The sequence below is a fragment of the Prinia subflava genome, chromosome 14 (genome assembly GCF_021018805.1).
Source record: "Prinia subflava isolate CZ2003 ecotype Zambia chromosome 14, Cam_Psub_1.2, whole genome shotgun sequence".
Classification (NCBI taxonomy): Eukaryota; Metazoa; Chordata; class Aves; order Passeriformes; family Cisticolidae; genus Prinia; species Prinia subflava.
The window spans coordinates 20,962,884-20,980,506 of record NC_086260.1 but is presented as its reverse complement, the minus strand read 5'-3'; the positions used below and the strand labels follow the sequence as shown (position 1 = coordinate 20,980,506).

At 48.9% G+C, this 17,623-nt stretch overlaps 1 protein-coding gene across 1 annotated transcript; it reads right to left on the bottom strand.

Annotated features, from left to right (window-relative positions):
- Positions 1–6,700: 6,700 nt before the first annotated feature.
- Positions 6,701–15,637, bottom strand: LOC134558076 (cytochrome b-c1 complex subunit 1, mitochondrial). Its single transcript, XM_063411575.1, has 13 exons — positions 15,487–15,637; positions 14,962–15,102; positions 14,409–14,495; positions 13,263–13,392; positions 12,319–12,517; positions 11,657–11,736; positions 11,399–11,514; positions 10,851–10,994; positions 9,974–10,134; positions 8,900–8,985; positions 8,357–8,445; positions 7,740–7,815; positions 6,701–6,914 (listed from the first exon to the last, which is right to left on the bottom strand). The coding sequence occupies exons 1-13, from the start codon at positions 15,556–15,558 to the stop codon at positions 6,850–6,852; spliced, it is 1,446 nt and encodes a 481-aa protein (XP_063267645.1). The 5' UTR covers positions 15,559–15,637; the 3' UTR covers positions 6,701–6,849.
- Between the last annotated feature and the right edge of the window lie 1,986 nt (positions 15,638–17,623).

The window sequence follows — 17,623 nt, the reverse complement described above, 5'->3', positions numbered from 1 at the left end:
CACTAGAGAGTTTGGGCCATGCTGCAGCCTCTGGGTAAGGGGCTTTTGCAGGCCTTGGAAACTGATAAAGGCATGTGGATAGCAAAAAGCTCTTTTACCCACACTTTCCAATACCAGGGGTATGTTGGCTAACCGTGTTGGATCCCCAGCAGCTGCAGGATACTGGCCTGAATGTTTCACACATGACCAATGATCCATGGGAAGGAAGGTTAAGGTCTGGTTATCAAGGTCTGTTAGGATGGTGAGGAAACTGCAGGGAGCCAGCACCCAGGGAATCAACACTGCAGGAAGGGTCAGGCTCACCCCTACATGTGGGGCATCTGCCAGGTTGCAGGGAAAACTGCTCCAGAGGGATTAATGCAGTTCACAATGCCAGATTTGTCTGTGTCTCTCCCCCACAAGGCTGTGCCATTGCTCCTTCAGCTCTTTGGCTGGGTGCCCAACTCCAGAAGAAAGGAATAAAAAAGACTATCTGCCCTGCCCTGCCAGGTGAATCGCTGTCTGTCACCATGGGAACTCCTCCTTCCCTAGACCTCCCCAGGATGATTTCACATCTCCATCAAGCAGGAGGGTATGTCACCAGGATGGCATGGGGCGGATAAACATGTACATCCCACACAAAGACCTCACAGCTGTGGGGCAGGGTGCTGTGGAGCTCTAGGGGGAAGCCTGAGCAGCACAGGTGGGGGCTCCCAATGGGAATAGGGGTACGATCTGCATCCACATAGTGCATTCCCAGAGCAGTGACAATTAAGGGCTCTCAAGAGCAGAAACCATGTCACCAGCACCTCTGCACCCCTCTGTGTTGCTACCAAGAAGGGAAGAGCACAGCATCCTGTCTCTGGCCCCTCACCACCTTCAGGATTCACCTTGAACCATGAAGACCTGGGGCTGGGGCAAGGTCAACTGAGTCACTGCTGTGCGTGCGAGGCAGGAACAGGATACTTGTGTTCCCACGTCATAGGGGCTCCTGCCAAGTGCTGCACATCTGGAATAGCAGTAAACAAAGCAGGGGATGCAGAAGAACCAGAGCAGACAGCAGTTGAACGCAGTGGGGACCTCCAGCCTTGCAGTAGCCAGTGAGGGGAAGGTATGGAAAAAGCAGAACTGCCATGTGGACTTGGGATGCCCAAGACTCAAGCACACTCACCTGCCATCTTCTCCTCCTGACAGCCTCTTGATATGCTGGAGCATCCTTTGTGCCAGGGGAGCAGAGGCAGGAACTTGCTGCTCCAGTTCCTAGAGCCACTCTTCACCAACTTTCCTGCGAGAAACCCCAAGGGCATGGGCAGTTATCCCTACCTGGAATTCCCACCCTCGACATTTCATGGGTAGAACCAAGCCTGTTTCTCCATCTCTACAAGCTTTGCTCAAGAGTAACATGACCTGAATCGGGGGCCATGGGTTTGGTGCACAGGAATCTGTACAATGCTGAGCTCTACAGTGCACCCTGAGAAACTCAGAGTGCACTGTCCTGAAGCTGAAATGCATCCACTGCTAAATCTTGAAGCAACATCACTGCAGTTCCCCAGATTAAACATTCAAATGAGGAAGAAAAAATCCCCTCCAGAAGAATCAACTCATTCTTCCCTAAATATAACAAATCAAAGATAAGCAGTACATTCCCTTTATAGCATAATCCAAATGCTTACTCTGAATAAAAGTAACATGCAAAGCAGAAAGCATTGCACAGTCTTGGGGCTGCTTTACTAAATGCTTTGCACACCCGAGTCACCATGTGCTGAGGGCAATGCACAGGGAACAGCTTTATTTCTGTGCACTGCACTTGGTTTCAGTACCCACCTTGACACAGTGCCCCAGAAAGCTGAATGCTCAATGTCACACTGCAGGCTCTTGGTGAAACCAGGAACAGCACTCAAGATATTCAGGCTCCTGTTTCAGTATCTTAAGCCTTGCTCAAATCTTGCTTCAGGCATTTAATCCAGCTTCCTTCGCTGTCCTCATGCTGTCTCTCCTGTGCAGCTCTTACACTAAAGCAAGATATGGAGCCTTAAATAAGCCCAGATTGTGGCAGAGGCTCAGCAGTGAATGGTTGGACACTGAGCAGGAGCAGTCTCCAGGGCACCTGGCAGGTGATCCAGTACAGGTACTATTGACACGTCTTTGTACAGAAAAAAATCCTTCTTTCTCTCACAGACCAGGGCTGGGACCTGCCCAGGCTGCCATCCCAGCAGCTCCATTTTCCATTTCTGAGCAGATCCTTCTCCACGCCCCACATTTCAAAGAGCTTTTCTGGGCATTCCCAGTGATGGTCTGAATGGGCAATGAAGCCAAACCTCAGCCTGGCAGCCCCACTAAAAACTTCACAGCCCTGAGAAAGGAAAATGTATAAGGGGAAAGGACAAGAAAGCAGAGACTTGCATAGAAAAGTGAGAACCATCTAACCTCTTTGGATGGCGTGTGGGGTAAAGTAGCTTTTAATGAGGGCATTCAGGGCTCCAACTCACCCCTCCCAGGCACACCACTCCAGACAAAGACAGCTCCTGCCACCATGCCTTGTGCCTCACAGCAGCCTGGGATGGCTGTTGCTGGCAGTCAGGCCCGGATGGGCCTTTTGTCCACTGCTTTTCCACGCAATGAATACAACTAAAGCTTTACACAAGGCACTTCCTTTTCCAAATAGGAAACAGGATTACTGGATATGTGTCCATATGCCACTGCTCAGAGTTCCTATCTCCTGGTGTGCAAAGTCCCAGCAGTGCGCTGAAGGGCAAAGTGAAGAGCAGGAGTCCTGGTCAGGACTACCAAGCACCAGCTACCTCCCTCAGCCTGGCAATCCTGCAGCTCCACTGAGTGTTACTTCATCCCTTCACAGAGAACCCATCCCTTTCCTGAGCAAACCACACTATAGAGGGGCTGGATGAGGGAGAAAGTCTCTGGTCACAGCCATGCCAACACCTGAGTCAATCCCTGTACCAGGGGTCTGAGCAGAGCAAGGCTCCAGCAACACAACACACCATAGAGCTGCACTGCTGCCGTCTTCTAAATCCCACTCACCTATGGTTCCCACTGCCATTTTTCAACAGCCTTGGCAGGACAGCAGGTAGAGAAGCAGACCCAGGGAGCGGACGGCTTTCCTCCCTAAAGCTCTCTGGCTCCAAAGAGTGGCACAGCTCCAAGCCTCTCATTTCTGTGAAAGCCTCCCTGCTTCCTCAGGACAGGCTTGGCTCAGCACCCATGATGAGTATCAACCGTACTTTCCAGGGTGGGTAATTAGTTCAGGTGAGGCAACTCTGACAATTGGCTGCTGTGGCCCCTCTCTTGGCAAGCACCTGAATCACAAACAAGCATCTCACATATCAAACAGGCTGCCTGCTTCACAGGCAGATCCACCCTGTACATCTGCCAGGCCCTGCAGCCCTGCACTGGGGGTGCTGCTCTCCCAGCACGAGACCAGGACAACATGGAGCACTTAGCACAGGGCTCTAGTGAGTGCTCCCCATTTTCACTGCTAGAGTTTACATTTCTGGAATAGCTCTGTGTAGTGGAGACAAGCCACTGAAGTGCTGTGCAGGAAACTGCAGAGCCTTGCACAGGGTGTACACAGCAATGCACAGTATCCTCCTTTCCAAATCCTCTCCTTTAGCAGCCAACAGACGAATGTCAAGGTGTCATGGAGTAAAAGCAATCATAATAGCTTGAAAGAGGGGACCTAATCTGGGGAGGGTAAAACCATGCAGAGGGGAGGGCACAAAGGCCAATCCATATACCCGGCTAAATTTATCAGCAGACTAATGGGATTGCAAGTAACCTTCCAAGTAACAATAAAACACTTAAGCCATTGAAAACTAAACTGGTCAAAGAGCCCCACTGAATAATCCCGCATTGTCCATGGAGCCAGGAAACAGATTTATTAGGTCATTCAGACCATCTCCAGTTACACTGAACTTGGGATGCTTCTAGGGATGGTTCCAACTCCCTTCTCTGGCACTGTCCTTCACTGGGCAGTGGAAACTGCAGGGAGGGGAAGAGGGGGGGAAGAGGGGGGGAAGAGGGGGGGAAGAGGGGGGGAAGAGGGGGGGAAGAGGGGGGGAAGAGGGGGGGAAGAGGGGGGGAAGAGGGGGGGAAGAGGGGGGGAAGAGGGGGGGAAGAGGGGGGGAAGAGGGGGGGAAGAGGGGGGGAAGAGGGGGGGAAGAGGGGGGGAAGAGGGGGGGAAGAGGGGGGGAAGAGGGGGGGAAGAGGGGGGGAAGAGGGGGGGAAGAGGGGGGGAAGAGGGGGGGAAGAGGGGGGGAAGAGGGGGGGAAGAGGGGGGGAAGAGGGGGGGAAGAGGGGGGGAAGAGGGGGGGAAGAGGGGGGGAAGAGGGGGGGAAGGGGGGGTAGAGGGGGGGAAGAGGGGGGGAAGAGGGGGGGAAGAGGGGGGGTAGAGGGGGGGGAAGAGGGGGGGAAGAGTGGGGGAAGAGGGGGGGAGGAGGGGGGGAAGAGGGGGGGAAGAGGGGGGGAAGAGGGGGGGAGGAGGGGGGGAGGAGGGGGGGAAGAGGGGGGGAAGAGGGGGGGAAGAGTGGGGGAAGAGGGGGGAGGAGGGGGGGAAGAGGGGGGGAAGAGGGGGGGAAGAGTGGGGGAAGGGGGGGGAAGAGGGGGGGAAGAGGGAGGGGAAGGGGGGGGAAGAGGGGGGGAAGAGGGAGGGGAAGGGGGGGAAGGGGGGGGAAGGGGGGGGAAGGGGGGGGAAGGGGGGGGGAAGGGGGGGGAAGGGGGGGGAAGGGGGGGGAAGGGGGGGGAAGGGGGGGGAAGGGGGGGGAAGGGGGGGGAAGGGGGGGGAAGGGGGGGGAAGGGGGGGGAAGGGGGGGAAGGGGGGGAAGGGGGGGGAAGGGGGGGGAAGGGGGGGAAGAGGGGGGGAAGAGGGGGGCGGGGAGTCCAGCAAAAGATCTCTTTTTCAAGGTTCAGGAAAAGCTGAGATAGTACACTTCACCATGCCAGACATTTCTGTTTGGATTCCCTTAGACTGAGGCTACTCTGGTGGAGGAACAGAAACACCCCAATACAGCTCAAACAGCAAGAGAGTGGCCAATGAGATTAGAGCTTCAGTTCCTCCAGTATCAAAGCATTCGGCTGCCAAATGCTTAATGACTCCGCATCAATTCCAGGTTGCACTTCCCAAGCCCGATACGGCTCAGAGCATGGGGGTCTTTGCCATGCAGGAACACTTGACTCCTGAATGGGCTTCCCCTCCCCACCTTCTACATCCCCAGTTGTTGTTTACCAAGGAAAAAAATATTATGGCGAACTTCTCAATCCTGGGAGATGGCAACACGCTCATGTTTCCGGAGGCATGGACTGCCAAAGCACACAAACACAACAGGCACTACAAGGCAGAATGCCACCACAACTGCAGCTTGAAAGTGCTAACATCCTGGGCACAGCTTGGCCTTGGCACCTAACAGGCACCCAACAGTCCTCTGCATCTAGTGCCACTCATAGCTCCTAGTCCAGATCAGCCCAAATACTCAAGAGTTTTACATGGAACAGCAGCCTTTGGTCAGGGGTTGGCCCTTGCTGAAGTGCTGGGAGCAAGGCTCAGCACAGCCAGTTGCTTTTGCAGAAAAACAGAGCAACATGGAAAGCATCTGTTGCTGAGGGGTTTGAATGTGTTCCTAGAATAAACTAGTAGAGAAGAGCCCAAGGAATTAATTACTCAAAGAAAACAGACATTCCCAAAGAGATACCTCCAAAGAAGAAAACTCACAGGAAATGCTAAGCAAGATCTTTTACCTTGTATCTCTCACCAACTGCGTAACACTTTGGAAAAATCAAACATGAGGGGGAAATACAAAGCAATGGAAGACAAAAGAGGATTACAGTCTGATTGCAGTCACAAAACCAAGACAGAATCATTTACTGGTTCCACAAGGCTGGAGGCATAAGTGAGCTTGTTTAGTTTTTCAGCCCTCACTGCACTTGTAACGAGCCAGAGCTTGTGACCATACTTAAACCCAAATTGCATCAAAAGCATTTAACAGTTTCAAACTTGCCTAGTATATGCAATGGGTTCAGACACACTGACTCACATCAAGAATTCAGATTCAGCACAAATGATTTAGTACACGGGATTAGTCTCAAGTGTAATGACTAATATTTTAAAATCTCCCTTGTCAGGGTAGAACCTGGAAAATAAATAAGAACCTCAGAGACATTTATTCCAAATAGAAAAATCAAACAGGAATACCTTACAGCTTCCAAGGGTAGCTGTGACAGGCTAGTGCCACCTGGTGGGAAACTTTTCTCCACCCCCCCGTGCTCAGCTTTCTGTTCCATGTTCCAACTTTCCAGAGGCAAGACAAGGGAGCAACAACCAGTTTAATACCAAAAAGACAAAAAGGGCTGGGTAGCTCTTCCAACTACTCAGACCTAGAGATTATCTTATGGGTATAGGCCAGTTAGGAGCTTCTCAGTTACTGCATAGCTGAGCCTGACTGCAGGAGAGTTAAAGAAGAATGTGTAGACCATCACTACACAATAATCTCTGCTCATTATTGAGCTGGTTTACAGATAACCAGGACTCTTAAGAAGAAAGGTTAACACATCTCTGTATAAAAACATATGGGTTATTATAGCATAGCCCCTCTGGAAAGATGTTTGACTGTCAACAGCTCCAGCTTCTCACATCGTATCTCCGCAATTTGGCAAGATTAACAATGTCTACACACACCTCTCAGGAAGACAGTTGACTACCAGCAGAACCAACTTCACATAGGATGTATTTATTTTTATACATTTAACACAGAGAAGATAGTGGCTTTGAATGGATTCAGCTTGTCTGTGATGCCCAAAACATTCAGTGCCAGAAGGAACCTGTCCACAGCTTCTTTATTTCCAACCTGCAGGCAACATATCCTAGAGACGGATCCAGTACATGGCACTGCGGATGCGGTTGTAATCCAAGAGCTGTTCAATGGGACCTGAGTGAACAGGAGTAAAGTCACTTGGAGACATAGTTAAAAATCCCTGTACAGTTTCTCATGGTCTTTAAAACAGATGATGGCAGCACAGCCTGTGCTTGCAATCCATAACAGCTCTGCACAGAACCAGGCAACTACAGCTCAAACCTGCATCATGAAAACTAGCAGATGCCAGCTCCTGACAGAATAAGGTGTTTTCTCACACTACACAATGCTCAGTACAGCTCCCCATACAGGTATCAAATACAAGGAGTCACCAAATCATTTCAACATTTCAACTTCCTGCTCAAACACTTGTCTCCCTTTTCCAAGCTGCTCCACTTTGAAGGCCAGAGGAAACAGCTGCAAGGAGGAGGGAAATTCTCAACACACAGGAAAGGAGGCAGCAGAGCTGAGCTGCTTAGGCAGGTTTTACGAGAGGAATTTGTCCTTGGCCAGACAGACATGCCAGAGCAGCACAGCCGAATCTGGTCCATTCACTTCCCTTACATAAACAACCCTGACCCCAGGGTAAGGACACCTGGCAGACATGCTGGGCCCACACCCAGCTACAGGACTCCCAGTCTTAGTCACAGCTCCACAGCAGGCAGAGGTGATAAGACAGCCAACAACTCACTGGCACTGCATCTCCATCACCTGCAAGTCTGATCTTGTGGCAAATGTGCCTTGGCACATCTCATGTGCAGAGGCAGGAGGATACCACTAAGGAACCAGAGTGGCTTAAGAAGTCAGGACAGACATGAGGACTGCCTGCAACTCACTTCCATTCAGCTCTCAGCCCCACCTTGTTTTTTACCTGTGTACTGATTGTCACCTACTACTCACCAACTGCTGCAATTGCTGGGCATTTGTCATAAATGTATTTACTGCAGACATCTCTCACCATTCTTGCATCAACGGCCTAATAAAGATCAAACAAGCAATTAACGACGCTGCCAGCAGATCAACACTTCTCAAAGTTGCAAGTTTCTGTTGCCATTACATATCAAGATTATTAAAAATACAATCAGACCCTTGGGGCCATCTGCACCAAATGCCCAGCTCTGCCTGAAAGGATAGGTAATGTCTACATGCCTACACAGTGGATGCTCCCATGGGTACAGAAGACAAGGCCAAAATCAGAAGTCTTCTAAGGGACAGTGTGGCTACAGAAACTACACAAACTAGGTGTGGGACACCACTAGGAAAACTGTTACAGGAATTTCAGGTTGTACTGCTTAACACAATTGTATGCCCTCTTTCTAGGATGTACTGACTCCAGTCCAGGATACACTGTGTCTAAGTCACAGCTCCTGAGATCAGTGTCAGCAGGTTAACCACCTGGACTCCAGGCAGTCTGATTAAGGGGTAAGTAAGCCATGTGTTACTGCAGCAGACTAAGGCCAGACAATGCTGACACCAACCATGTTCAGGTATCCCAGCCAAAACAAATGGATACCTACGGAAATCCTGGCATCCCACTCTTCCAGAGGGATGCAGCGTCCGTAGTGCAAGAGATGGCTTCCAATATTTTCACACACCCGTGTGGTACCTGGATGTTGAAGATAATGAATGGTCAGTGCACCAAGAAGCCTTCCAGAATTGCACAGCCTTATCATCAGCCAAAACCCCGAGTAGAAAGTCTAAGCAGTAAACCCCTTGCTAACAAAAGCACAGTCCTAATTCCCACTCTATGCAACTTCAGCAGGAGCTGTGTGATACACAGATTGCTTTACTCATCTCCAAAGCGTTAGAGCCAAGGCAGACCAAATTGAGGGTCTCAATTCTTAGGTCACCAGGCAGTATGTCACTCCTGGAAACACAGCAGGTTGGGGGTCAGCTGCTTTGACAACATGGCAGGAGGAGTGTGGAGCAGGAAAACGAAGTTTTGCCCAGTACCTGCCAGCAAAACTGCAATCTCTAGCACAGGTCCTGCTCCCCAGGAGAACCCCAAGCAGAAATCCTCTGAAAGCTGCGGAGTAGTCAACCCATAAACCAGAACATACCATCCAGCTGAGCCACCATGGCATTTCGGAGACAGTTCTTGGCTCTTGTGACCTCTGACTCTGTGGTACTAGTGCACAAACGCATCCTGCAGAAGACATGGAAAGACCACAAAAGGTCTTAAAGATGTTTGTCTGCTCAGAAAGTGAATTCCTCCCTTTCCCCAGCCTCTCAAAAATAAGCTGTTATCAACACTGCTTGTCTTGCAGGCTGACATTCATCCTTGATCTCCACAGACCAGCTAAGAATTGGGGAGCACTGAGCAGTAGGAGGCAAGAGCTCCAGCACACAGGCAGGGGATTCAGCCAGCAGGATGAGTTACACTCAGAGGTTCTGCAGCCCTGGTGCTGGCTCTGGCTTGCCCAGCAGGCCCAGCAGCACATGGTGTGCATTGCCCTATCACAGAAGAAGGAAGGCATGTCAACCATTCCCATGCATGGCCAAGCTGCTATGGAAACATACTGAAAGAACAGGACAGCTCTACAGTCTGTTTCGACTCCAGCTGCTACAGCCCTTTGTCTCCTGCCAATGGCCGCATCTCTGGGGCAAGGGCTCACTCCACCGGCTCCACACAGAACGGTTTGTAGCTCAGATATGGCCTTGAACCATTACTGGTTCAAGGACACAGTAAGATGCAAGCCAGAATGTTCCCAAATACTGTCATGACTGCAGAAGCAGGTCATTCATCAATCACAACACAAGAGCCTGAGAAGCAAGAGCTCTGCCTGCTTTGCTCAGGCTTAACAAGACAATGGAGATAAGTATCTTGGGCACCTAGGAAAGCCTTGTCTAAGGAATGATCTCACTTGTATATAAAAACCCCCAAAGTCTTGGTGCTAATACTTGAAAGCATGAGCAGAAGACCTGAGGAGCTCTACGGGATTAAAACAGCTCCTCAAAAGCCACATCCTTAAGAGATTTACAGAAAACATAGGATCATTTAACCAGAATGCAAGTTACCTAGAAGTTCATAAAGAGACACAGCTCTCTGTAAACTTAATATGCTCCCCCAGCAGCTCAGTCTCCCATAAGAGGCTCAGATCTTGAACAGCAACTTGGGCCAAAGTTGTACTTACCACTCTCTCTGAGCACAAAACATCATATCATCTATGGACAGAGGGTCAGAAACAAAATGGAAACCGAAGAGGCCGGTGTCAGAGTAGGAGGTGTTGAATGGCTCGAAACTGTGGCAGAGATTATGCTCCACAGCAAGCGCAGCCAGCCTGCTAGACTGATTCTGTAAATAAGGAGATGCTGTCAGCCACTTCACTTTCAGCTTCCTCACAGCTCAAATTCTTTCCCACTGAGCTGTTTTCACGAAGATCATAGACAAGACAGAGTGGAACACTTTGCTGAAGGAGAGCTTAATTTAGAGCCTTCATGTGGTCAACAGATGAGAATCACTGCCGGAAAAACCACAGACAATGGCCTAGGAGTCTATCCAGCAGAACCATTTCTTTTCCCAGCTGCAGCTGAAAAGCTGATACGCACACCACCATACAAGTGGGGAAAAAAATGGGAAGGACAAAATCTCCCAGCAGCAGGGACTAGCACAGATATATGGGCTAGACAGACTTCAGATGATAATGGATGCAACATTGAGTTCCATTGTTCCACAATGGTAAGACAAACTTGCATCTTGAGAAAGTATTCTGTCGTGCTTCCATCAACACTCTCACTGAGTGGTTAGCTGCGAGGGTGGGAATAAGCTCCTGAGAATTCACCAGCTACACCTCTTCCATGGAAGCTTCAGTTCATTTGCCAGCATCACCTCTCAAGAACTGTCCTGGATCAGCCTTGATTACACTTCTATTCTACTTTCCAGGCTCCTAACCCCTTCCCCTTGGAAGTTAACCACAACAGCCTCCCCTGAAGCACATCCACCTAGGGTCTCCGTAACACTTCACATGAAAAGGCTCCAGGCTCTCCCTGTTGCACTCCCAAGACTCTTACCTTCCCACCTCCAAAAGTGCGGTCGTAGCGTCCTATGACAGCATTAGCCACACTGAGGACTACGTTGTCTGGATCAGCCCATCCTGGCCCCTCCACAGCAAGAGCAATATGGGCAAGGGGCAGAGCATCATCTCTGGCACGGATCTGGAAAATCATCAAGGAGAGGGGGAGAACTGCATGAACACTGATCTGTCTGCAGCCTGCTGCAACACCAGGCTGACAAACTGGGGCCCTTGATGTTATTCCAGTGAAATGGAAGAATCCCAGGCAGAATCGATCACAAACCAGCTGCTCTGATGTGAGTTTTGCAGCAGATCATATGAGCAAGAGCCTCACACTCCTAATGGATTTGGGTCCCATCTAAAACCCAACATGTGGCAATAAGCTCCAAGGACAGAACATGGGAGCACTACCAAGATGGTGCATCATCACCTTCTCTGAGACACACAAACAACTTTTCCACTGAGAAGCAGCTGTAATTGGTTTCGCATTCATTTCACAGATGGGCAACAGCTGCTTGTTTTTGATGGGGACCGAAACAACTTTACCTCACTCCCTGTGAAGCGACAGCGTGCAAGGGCAGGCACAGAATCTCCCTTGTATGTAAAAGGCGCCCCAGTGAAGTGTTGCTTAGCTGCATCTACCAGTTCCCTGTGGGAAATACCTGGCAATGATAGAGAGATTTCCAGTCTTAAAACAGATTAATTTACAAAATTATCTGATTTCACATTAGTGATGTGTGACAAGTCTAATCACACGCTTGGAAATACTGAGGCTTCCCAAGATTACAAAGATCTAGAACTTACCTCCAGCAGCTGCCAGGACCATACGCGGTGCCTTGAAGTGAGTATCAATATACGAAGCCAGATCTGCTCGAGTTAGCCTCCTGGAAAGAACATAGAGATCGGGAACATCAGCATCTCCAACTCTGGAAGAATGAGAGGCTTAGAAGAAGCAAGTTCATAGTGCAGTGACAGCAATGGTTGTCTTTGCTGTGGGGTAACAATGCTTTTTAGAAGAAAGACTGCACTGTGTACTGTGTTTGCCCTGTGCTTTAATTTCAGAACACAAAGAACAGGGAACCAGCAGCCAAGATGGAGAGTTAAAGACAGACTTCAATACATACTGTAGAGTACTGAACCCAGTCACTGAGCTAACACAAGGCTACTGCTTTAATGAGCACCCCTAGCTCTCCAATTCTTCTAACAAACTGAGAAGTATGGAAGAAGGTTCAACCTGTTCCTTCCAGCCTCAGGAAGGGCTTGCATGAGGTGGTTCTAAGGAATATGTGAAGCATTACATTTTCACAGCACCAATGGAGAAAACACAGTCAGAGCACAAGGAGAAGCCTACAGGCTCAGATCACCTCCATACACACACTGTGCAGTTATTGCGCCAAGGAAGCAGCAGTCATGCACCCAATGGGCTGCACCCCTAGGCTGTGCAACACATCCAGCTTGTTGCTCACTTGATGTTCTCTGTGGTCCCTTCAACAGTGTGGGCCAGCGCAGTCCCCTGGTAAGCAGTGGCATGAAGGTAATCAAAGGTGACATCTGTCAGGTTGCTGTCCATTTCCTTCAACTCCTGAAGGATGATGCCACGCTCCTTCTCAATCTCAGAATCCTCCAGCACACAGTTCTGCACAAGGTCACTCAGAAGCTCTACAACTGCAACACAATTCCTATGTTAGCATCCCACTGCCTGACTGCTACCTAGTGCTACTGAAAGGAGACACACAGGAGTGTGCAAAAGCCATGCTGGGGGAGGGCATGCGATATAACAGAGCTGAGTGCTACCCATTCCCAAAGCATCTGGGAAGAACAAACAACACTGGTTTAGCAAGAAGTCTCCAAACTAGTTTGCCAAGCACCCCTACCAGCAGAGTGCAGGCAACATCTGCGGAAGGTGAAGTATGTCAGAAACAGGTACCCTTCCAGATACACACTGAATCCTTACAAAGCGTTTGTGATGCCTACAGCACAGCCCATGCCTACAGTAAGGCCTCTATTCATATCACTGCTTCTGCCCAAAATTGACCCTGAGAAGGCAGCACGCACAGAGCACAAGGAGCACTGCCAAGAGCTGCACTGAGCACTCATCACACAGCAGCTGTCACTAACCTCAGTTGCTAAGCTCCATAAAACAACAACAAACTAGTGAATCCCTCCCATCTTCCCGCCTGGCAATGCAGTGCAGCCTGATATAACTAGAACTCTTGGTATATGAACGTACAGCCTTGAAGCACCACATCACTGCACTGCTCTCTTCAACTGCCTATCAGAACCTCCAATTTACTGCTCAGCTTCAACTTCAGTCCCTGGTCTGTTGGTAGAAAAGATGCATAGTGGAGAGAAACAGAAGCACATGCACTTACTTAATCTCCCAGTCAGACTTTGCCCCTGGCCATCCTACCTTTGGGCATGTCCTTGGACAAGGCTTTTATGTAGAAGGCAGTTTGCTCACGGGAGGTGTATGCGTTCAGGTGAGCACCCAGACTCTCCACTTCCTTCTCAAAGGCTGAGCCAGGACGCTTCTTTGTGCCCTAAACGAAACCAGATAAACTCAATTATGAAATAAACAAAATTCCCTTTAGGTCAAAATTAAAGTAATGAAAATAACAATAAAGACCTAAAGAGAAAAACCTGTCATGTGATTCATGAAAAAAGCCAAGGGCAGGTGCACAAGGCAAGAGATTTAATACTTGGCTTATTTCCTATAGATAAAGGATGGCTAAGGTATATTTTGAAAGACCAACACAAACTTCCAAGAAAGCCTGTGTTTATTGAAACACAATAAAGCTGCCTGAAAAAAATAAAACTGTCATCACCACTAACCAACAAAAACTCATCAGGGAAGGAGACAATCTGTGCTGAGACAACGGTGTCTGAACAGCACATCCCTGGAAGTAAGCCAAGAACAAGCCCAAACCAAAATAAGCAGGTTTCTAGCTATCCAAGCAGTGATATACAGAAGAAGACAAACAGAAGCTGAAGACTACTTCTAATACAGGGCCCATCTCTTAAGGAGCTAGCCAGATGCTGTAGTTGCCTATGAAGACACAGGCTGAACTTGAATCAGCAAGTCTCACACTTAGATGTCTTCTGTTCAGCACTCACCTACATAATTTGAAAAGCAAGAACTGTAGCCTCTGAACTTTGCTAACCTAGTTAGAAAAGCAAAGAAAAATAAATGGCTACAGGAAATGCTGCTTTGAATTCTCTGTGTTAACCTGAGGAAACACGCTTCATAACAGCAGTGCTCTATGTGTGTTACACCTGCTAATTACAACATTTTTTCCTTTAACAGGAAAAATCAGAAAATAGTAATTAAGAGTTATTTTTAATTCATGCATGCTTGGAAGTTGCTGCACATTCAACCAATGAGCACCACGTGGGTAGATACCTTTTTAGACTTATTTTTATACTGTGTGTAAAGACTGTAGGACTCAGATGACCTGACTTACATCCTCTTTCAACAGCCACAGCCTCCGAAACAAGATGACAATGTACAGACAGAATATTCAGGGCAGGTCTATGCAGACCTAGCACACATCCTTACCTTAAAGGCCATGTGTTCCACAAAGAAACCAGCCCCGTTGGTCTTCGTGTCTTCATAGCGGCTCCCAGCCTCGATCCACAAACCCACCTGTCAGCAAAATCAGCAAGTACCAACATTAGAGGAAAAAACCATCAGCATCCTAAGGACACAAACATAACAACAGAGACAAGAAGTCTGGTCCACAGACATTATACCAGAAGAACCAAAATAAGAACAAACTAGCAATCGTTTCCTGCACATATTTTGGCTTTTTCTCTCTCAGCTTCACCAAATCTGGTTTTGTCAGAGTGATAACTTTTACTGATCACTTACTGCTCATACAAAAACTGTAAGGCTGAGCAAATTTGTAGAGCACGAAAACTTGTCTGAAGACAATACAATACCAGCCCGGGCCTCCTGCTGCTATATTAATCCCACCTGTTCACAAAGTGAAGCAGTGGAGTCTCTGTCAAAAGCGCTGGTTTACAGAAGGGTCTGCCCCTTTTGGAAGACCAGCTACAGGCTAGGCAAGGCTGATTGTTTCAAATAACACCCTAACTCATGGTAAACTTACCGTACAGGTTGGCTGATTGGACTCCTCTGACGCTACACGGAGGCCATTCTCCAGGGTGGTGACCTGGGTCTCAGGGATATTCTGGAGTGTCTGGGCATAAGTGGCAGCACCTCGCTTTCTCGTCAAAGTCAATAAAGCTGTCTGTAAAAATAAAAGCTGTCATCACTACTAAGAGACTGTTCCCCTCGGCAGGGCCGGGAACTCAGAAGCTTGAAGAAGTGGGAAACCCCCGGGCAAAGCCGCACTAACCGGTCACACCCCAGTACCGGGGCGTAGAGCCGACAGCTGCTCGGCTGCAAGCCCCGCACTGGGTGACAGTCGCCACCGCCCCCGCCCGCCCGGCCCCGGTCCGGGACCTCGGGGCTCCCACAACCACCGCCGTCCGGCCCGCACCGGCCTCCGCGTCCCCATGACCTTCCAGGCCGGGGCACGGGCGGAGCCTGGCAGCCACTCTGCACTGCGGGGCCGCCCGCAGCCCGGCCGGGCACCCCTCCCGCGCTGCCCCCGCGGGGCGCGGTGACTCACGGAGGGGCGCGAGCCCCACAGCAGCGCCCGGCCAGCCACACAGCCTGCCCGGCATACTGAGCGCGCCGCCATCTTCTTCCGCAGACCGAGCGACAGAGGAACAGCAGCCGCATGCGCACGGGCGGGGCCGCGGCGGCGCAGGCACCGGGCATAAGCGCGCTCAGACCGGGCGGCCAGGCGGCCGCGCCCCCTGGTGGTGGGAGGGCGCGGCGGTGGGACGCGTACCGGGCAGCCCGGGATGGGGGGATTGCCGGAAACGGGGGTCCCGGGGGATGGGGGTCCAGGGAATGGGAAACCCGGGAATGGGGAACCTGGAAAATGACGGGGACAGGTCCTGGGTGTTATAAATGAATCAGCCAATTTAATAATTAAAGGAATTTATTGAATGATTAAAGTATAAATTTTGGAAAAAGCCACAAGCAAATCGGCACCGAGCCTGGTGATCGGAACCGGGGGGGGACATGAATTCGGCCTCTATCGCACCGAATTCCCCGTGATTCTCCGATGCTGCTTTCACAGGGTCTCTTCTTATACATTTTCTGAGCTCTGTGGGATACTGGGGTTGGTCTTACACTTTTTAGCACATTAATGTAGTTTTCTTTCTTTCTGCCGCATGTCATGAAAGTTTTCCCGGAATTGGGTGAATAATTCATACGAAAATCTTTTGGAATACACTTCTTCTGGCGACGAATATTATCGTGGATGCATATCGAATGCATATTTTTTGTTAGACGAATAATCCTCTGAGATACACATCTCTGGAGACAGCCATGTCTCTGATAGCTGAATCATTTGGTGCATATAGCTTTTCCCATCACTCGACTTTAGTAGGAAATGCTGTAGTTTTAATATTTAGCACGAATTACATTGCAACACATATTACATGGGGAATGTGGGTCCCACAGAATAAGCATTCCAAGAATAGGAATCCAAGAAAATGGATATCCTGAAAGAGATATCCGGGGTGTTATAAATGCCAATACAATATTCCAATTAAAATAATAATTTGGTTTATTAACAAAATATCAAATTACAGAATTTCGGTAAACCCATCAACAGTGGAGATACTTGACAATTTTTACCGGGAAAATGCCAAGGGTGAACCTTGAGACACAGAACTTGGCCGTCTGCTGTCTCCCCCTAGGTTCACAAATTTGCCCGGTTAGGGGCTTGGTTTTTATACACTTTATTCTGCCCTTGGCAATATTTCCTCATTCTCCCCTTTGTGTCCCAGCTAGCTATTCCAATCCAAGGGTGTCTCCGGCTAGGCTGGAAAGAGTTCTTTCTCTTAGTTCATATGTTAATGTCCAGTTTCTATAGATCCTTATGGCTGATGAATGGTCGAGATATGGATGATGATGCTTGATGCTCGGTAAGGGTGTAGTCTGGTGCCGTTGATGGTCCTGCCGCCTTATCTTGATGGGTCTCCTCCCGGTGCTCCAGGATACTGCTGGTTTTCCCGTAAACCTTTTGTCTATTTCTGAATGTGAGTTTCTGGGGTGGTGCCTGCCTTTTCATAATTTGGTTTAACAAAATGTTACAGGGTGTCCTGAAACTTATATTTTCATACAACACACACATATATACAGTTTTATAGTTTTCAAAAAATTTCATTAACTATAAGAAAATGAATTAACATACTACATTTTTCACACAGGGCATTCTCAGAGAGGGGAAATAAGAGCATAGGAGAGTACAATCTTTTTTCGATTCTTAAGCAGCAGTGGAACCAGCAACAAGGCTAGCACCTTAAAAATAAAAATTAACACTAGTCCTCCAAGGGGTAATTCTTGCAAAATACAAAGACTTCCTTTTGAGTTCAAAGGTCTGGAATATTTAGCTTTGGAAAATCAACTCATTTACAAATGTAACTGTAGGATGTGGCCTGTTACTATAGTTAACCTTTATATGTGTATAACCTTTAGTGGGGATCCATCCTTTTGATGCACATCACATTTTATAAGGAATGAGGTGTTTTTGAATGGCTTCAGTGGAAAAAATCTTAAATGTACTCTGAATAGAATCAGGATCCAAAAGAACAAGTATTTCAGGAAAGCCTGAGATACTGCCTTTGATGAGATCCCTTCTAAGAGGTACACTTAAGGGACTCAATGCTCCATCCAAATATTGGCAGATT

What these genes read in the sequence shown, in the direction of transcription:
- LOC134558076 (XM_063411575.1), bottom strand. Translation starts at nt 15,558, where the DNA reads ATGGCGGCGCGCTCAGTATGCCGGGCAGGCTGTGTGGCTGGCCGGGCG. An exon ending in CCAATCAGCCAACCTGTACG is followed by an intron (nt 14,496 to 14,961) that starts GTAAGTTTACCA and finishes TTTTGCTGACAG; the next exon opens with GTGGGTTTGTGGATCGAGGC. An exon ending in CCCAGCAATTGCAGCAGTTG is followed by an intron (nt 6,915 to 7,739) that starts GTGAGTAGTAGG and finishes CTGTTCACTCAG; the next exon opens with GTCCCATTGAACAGCTCTTG.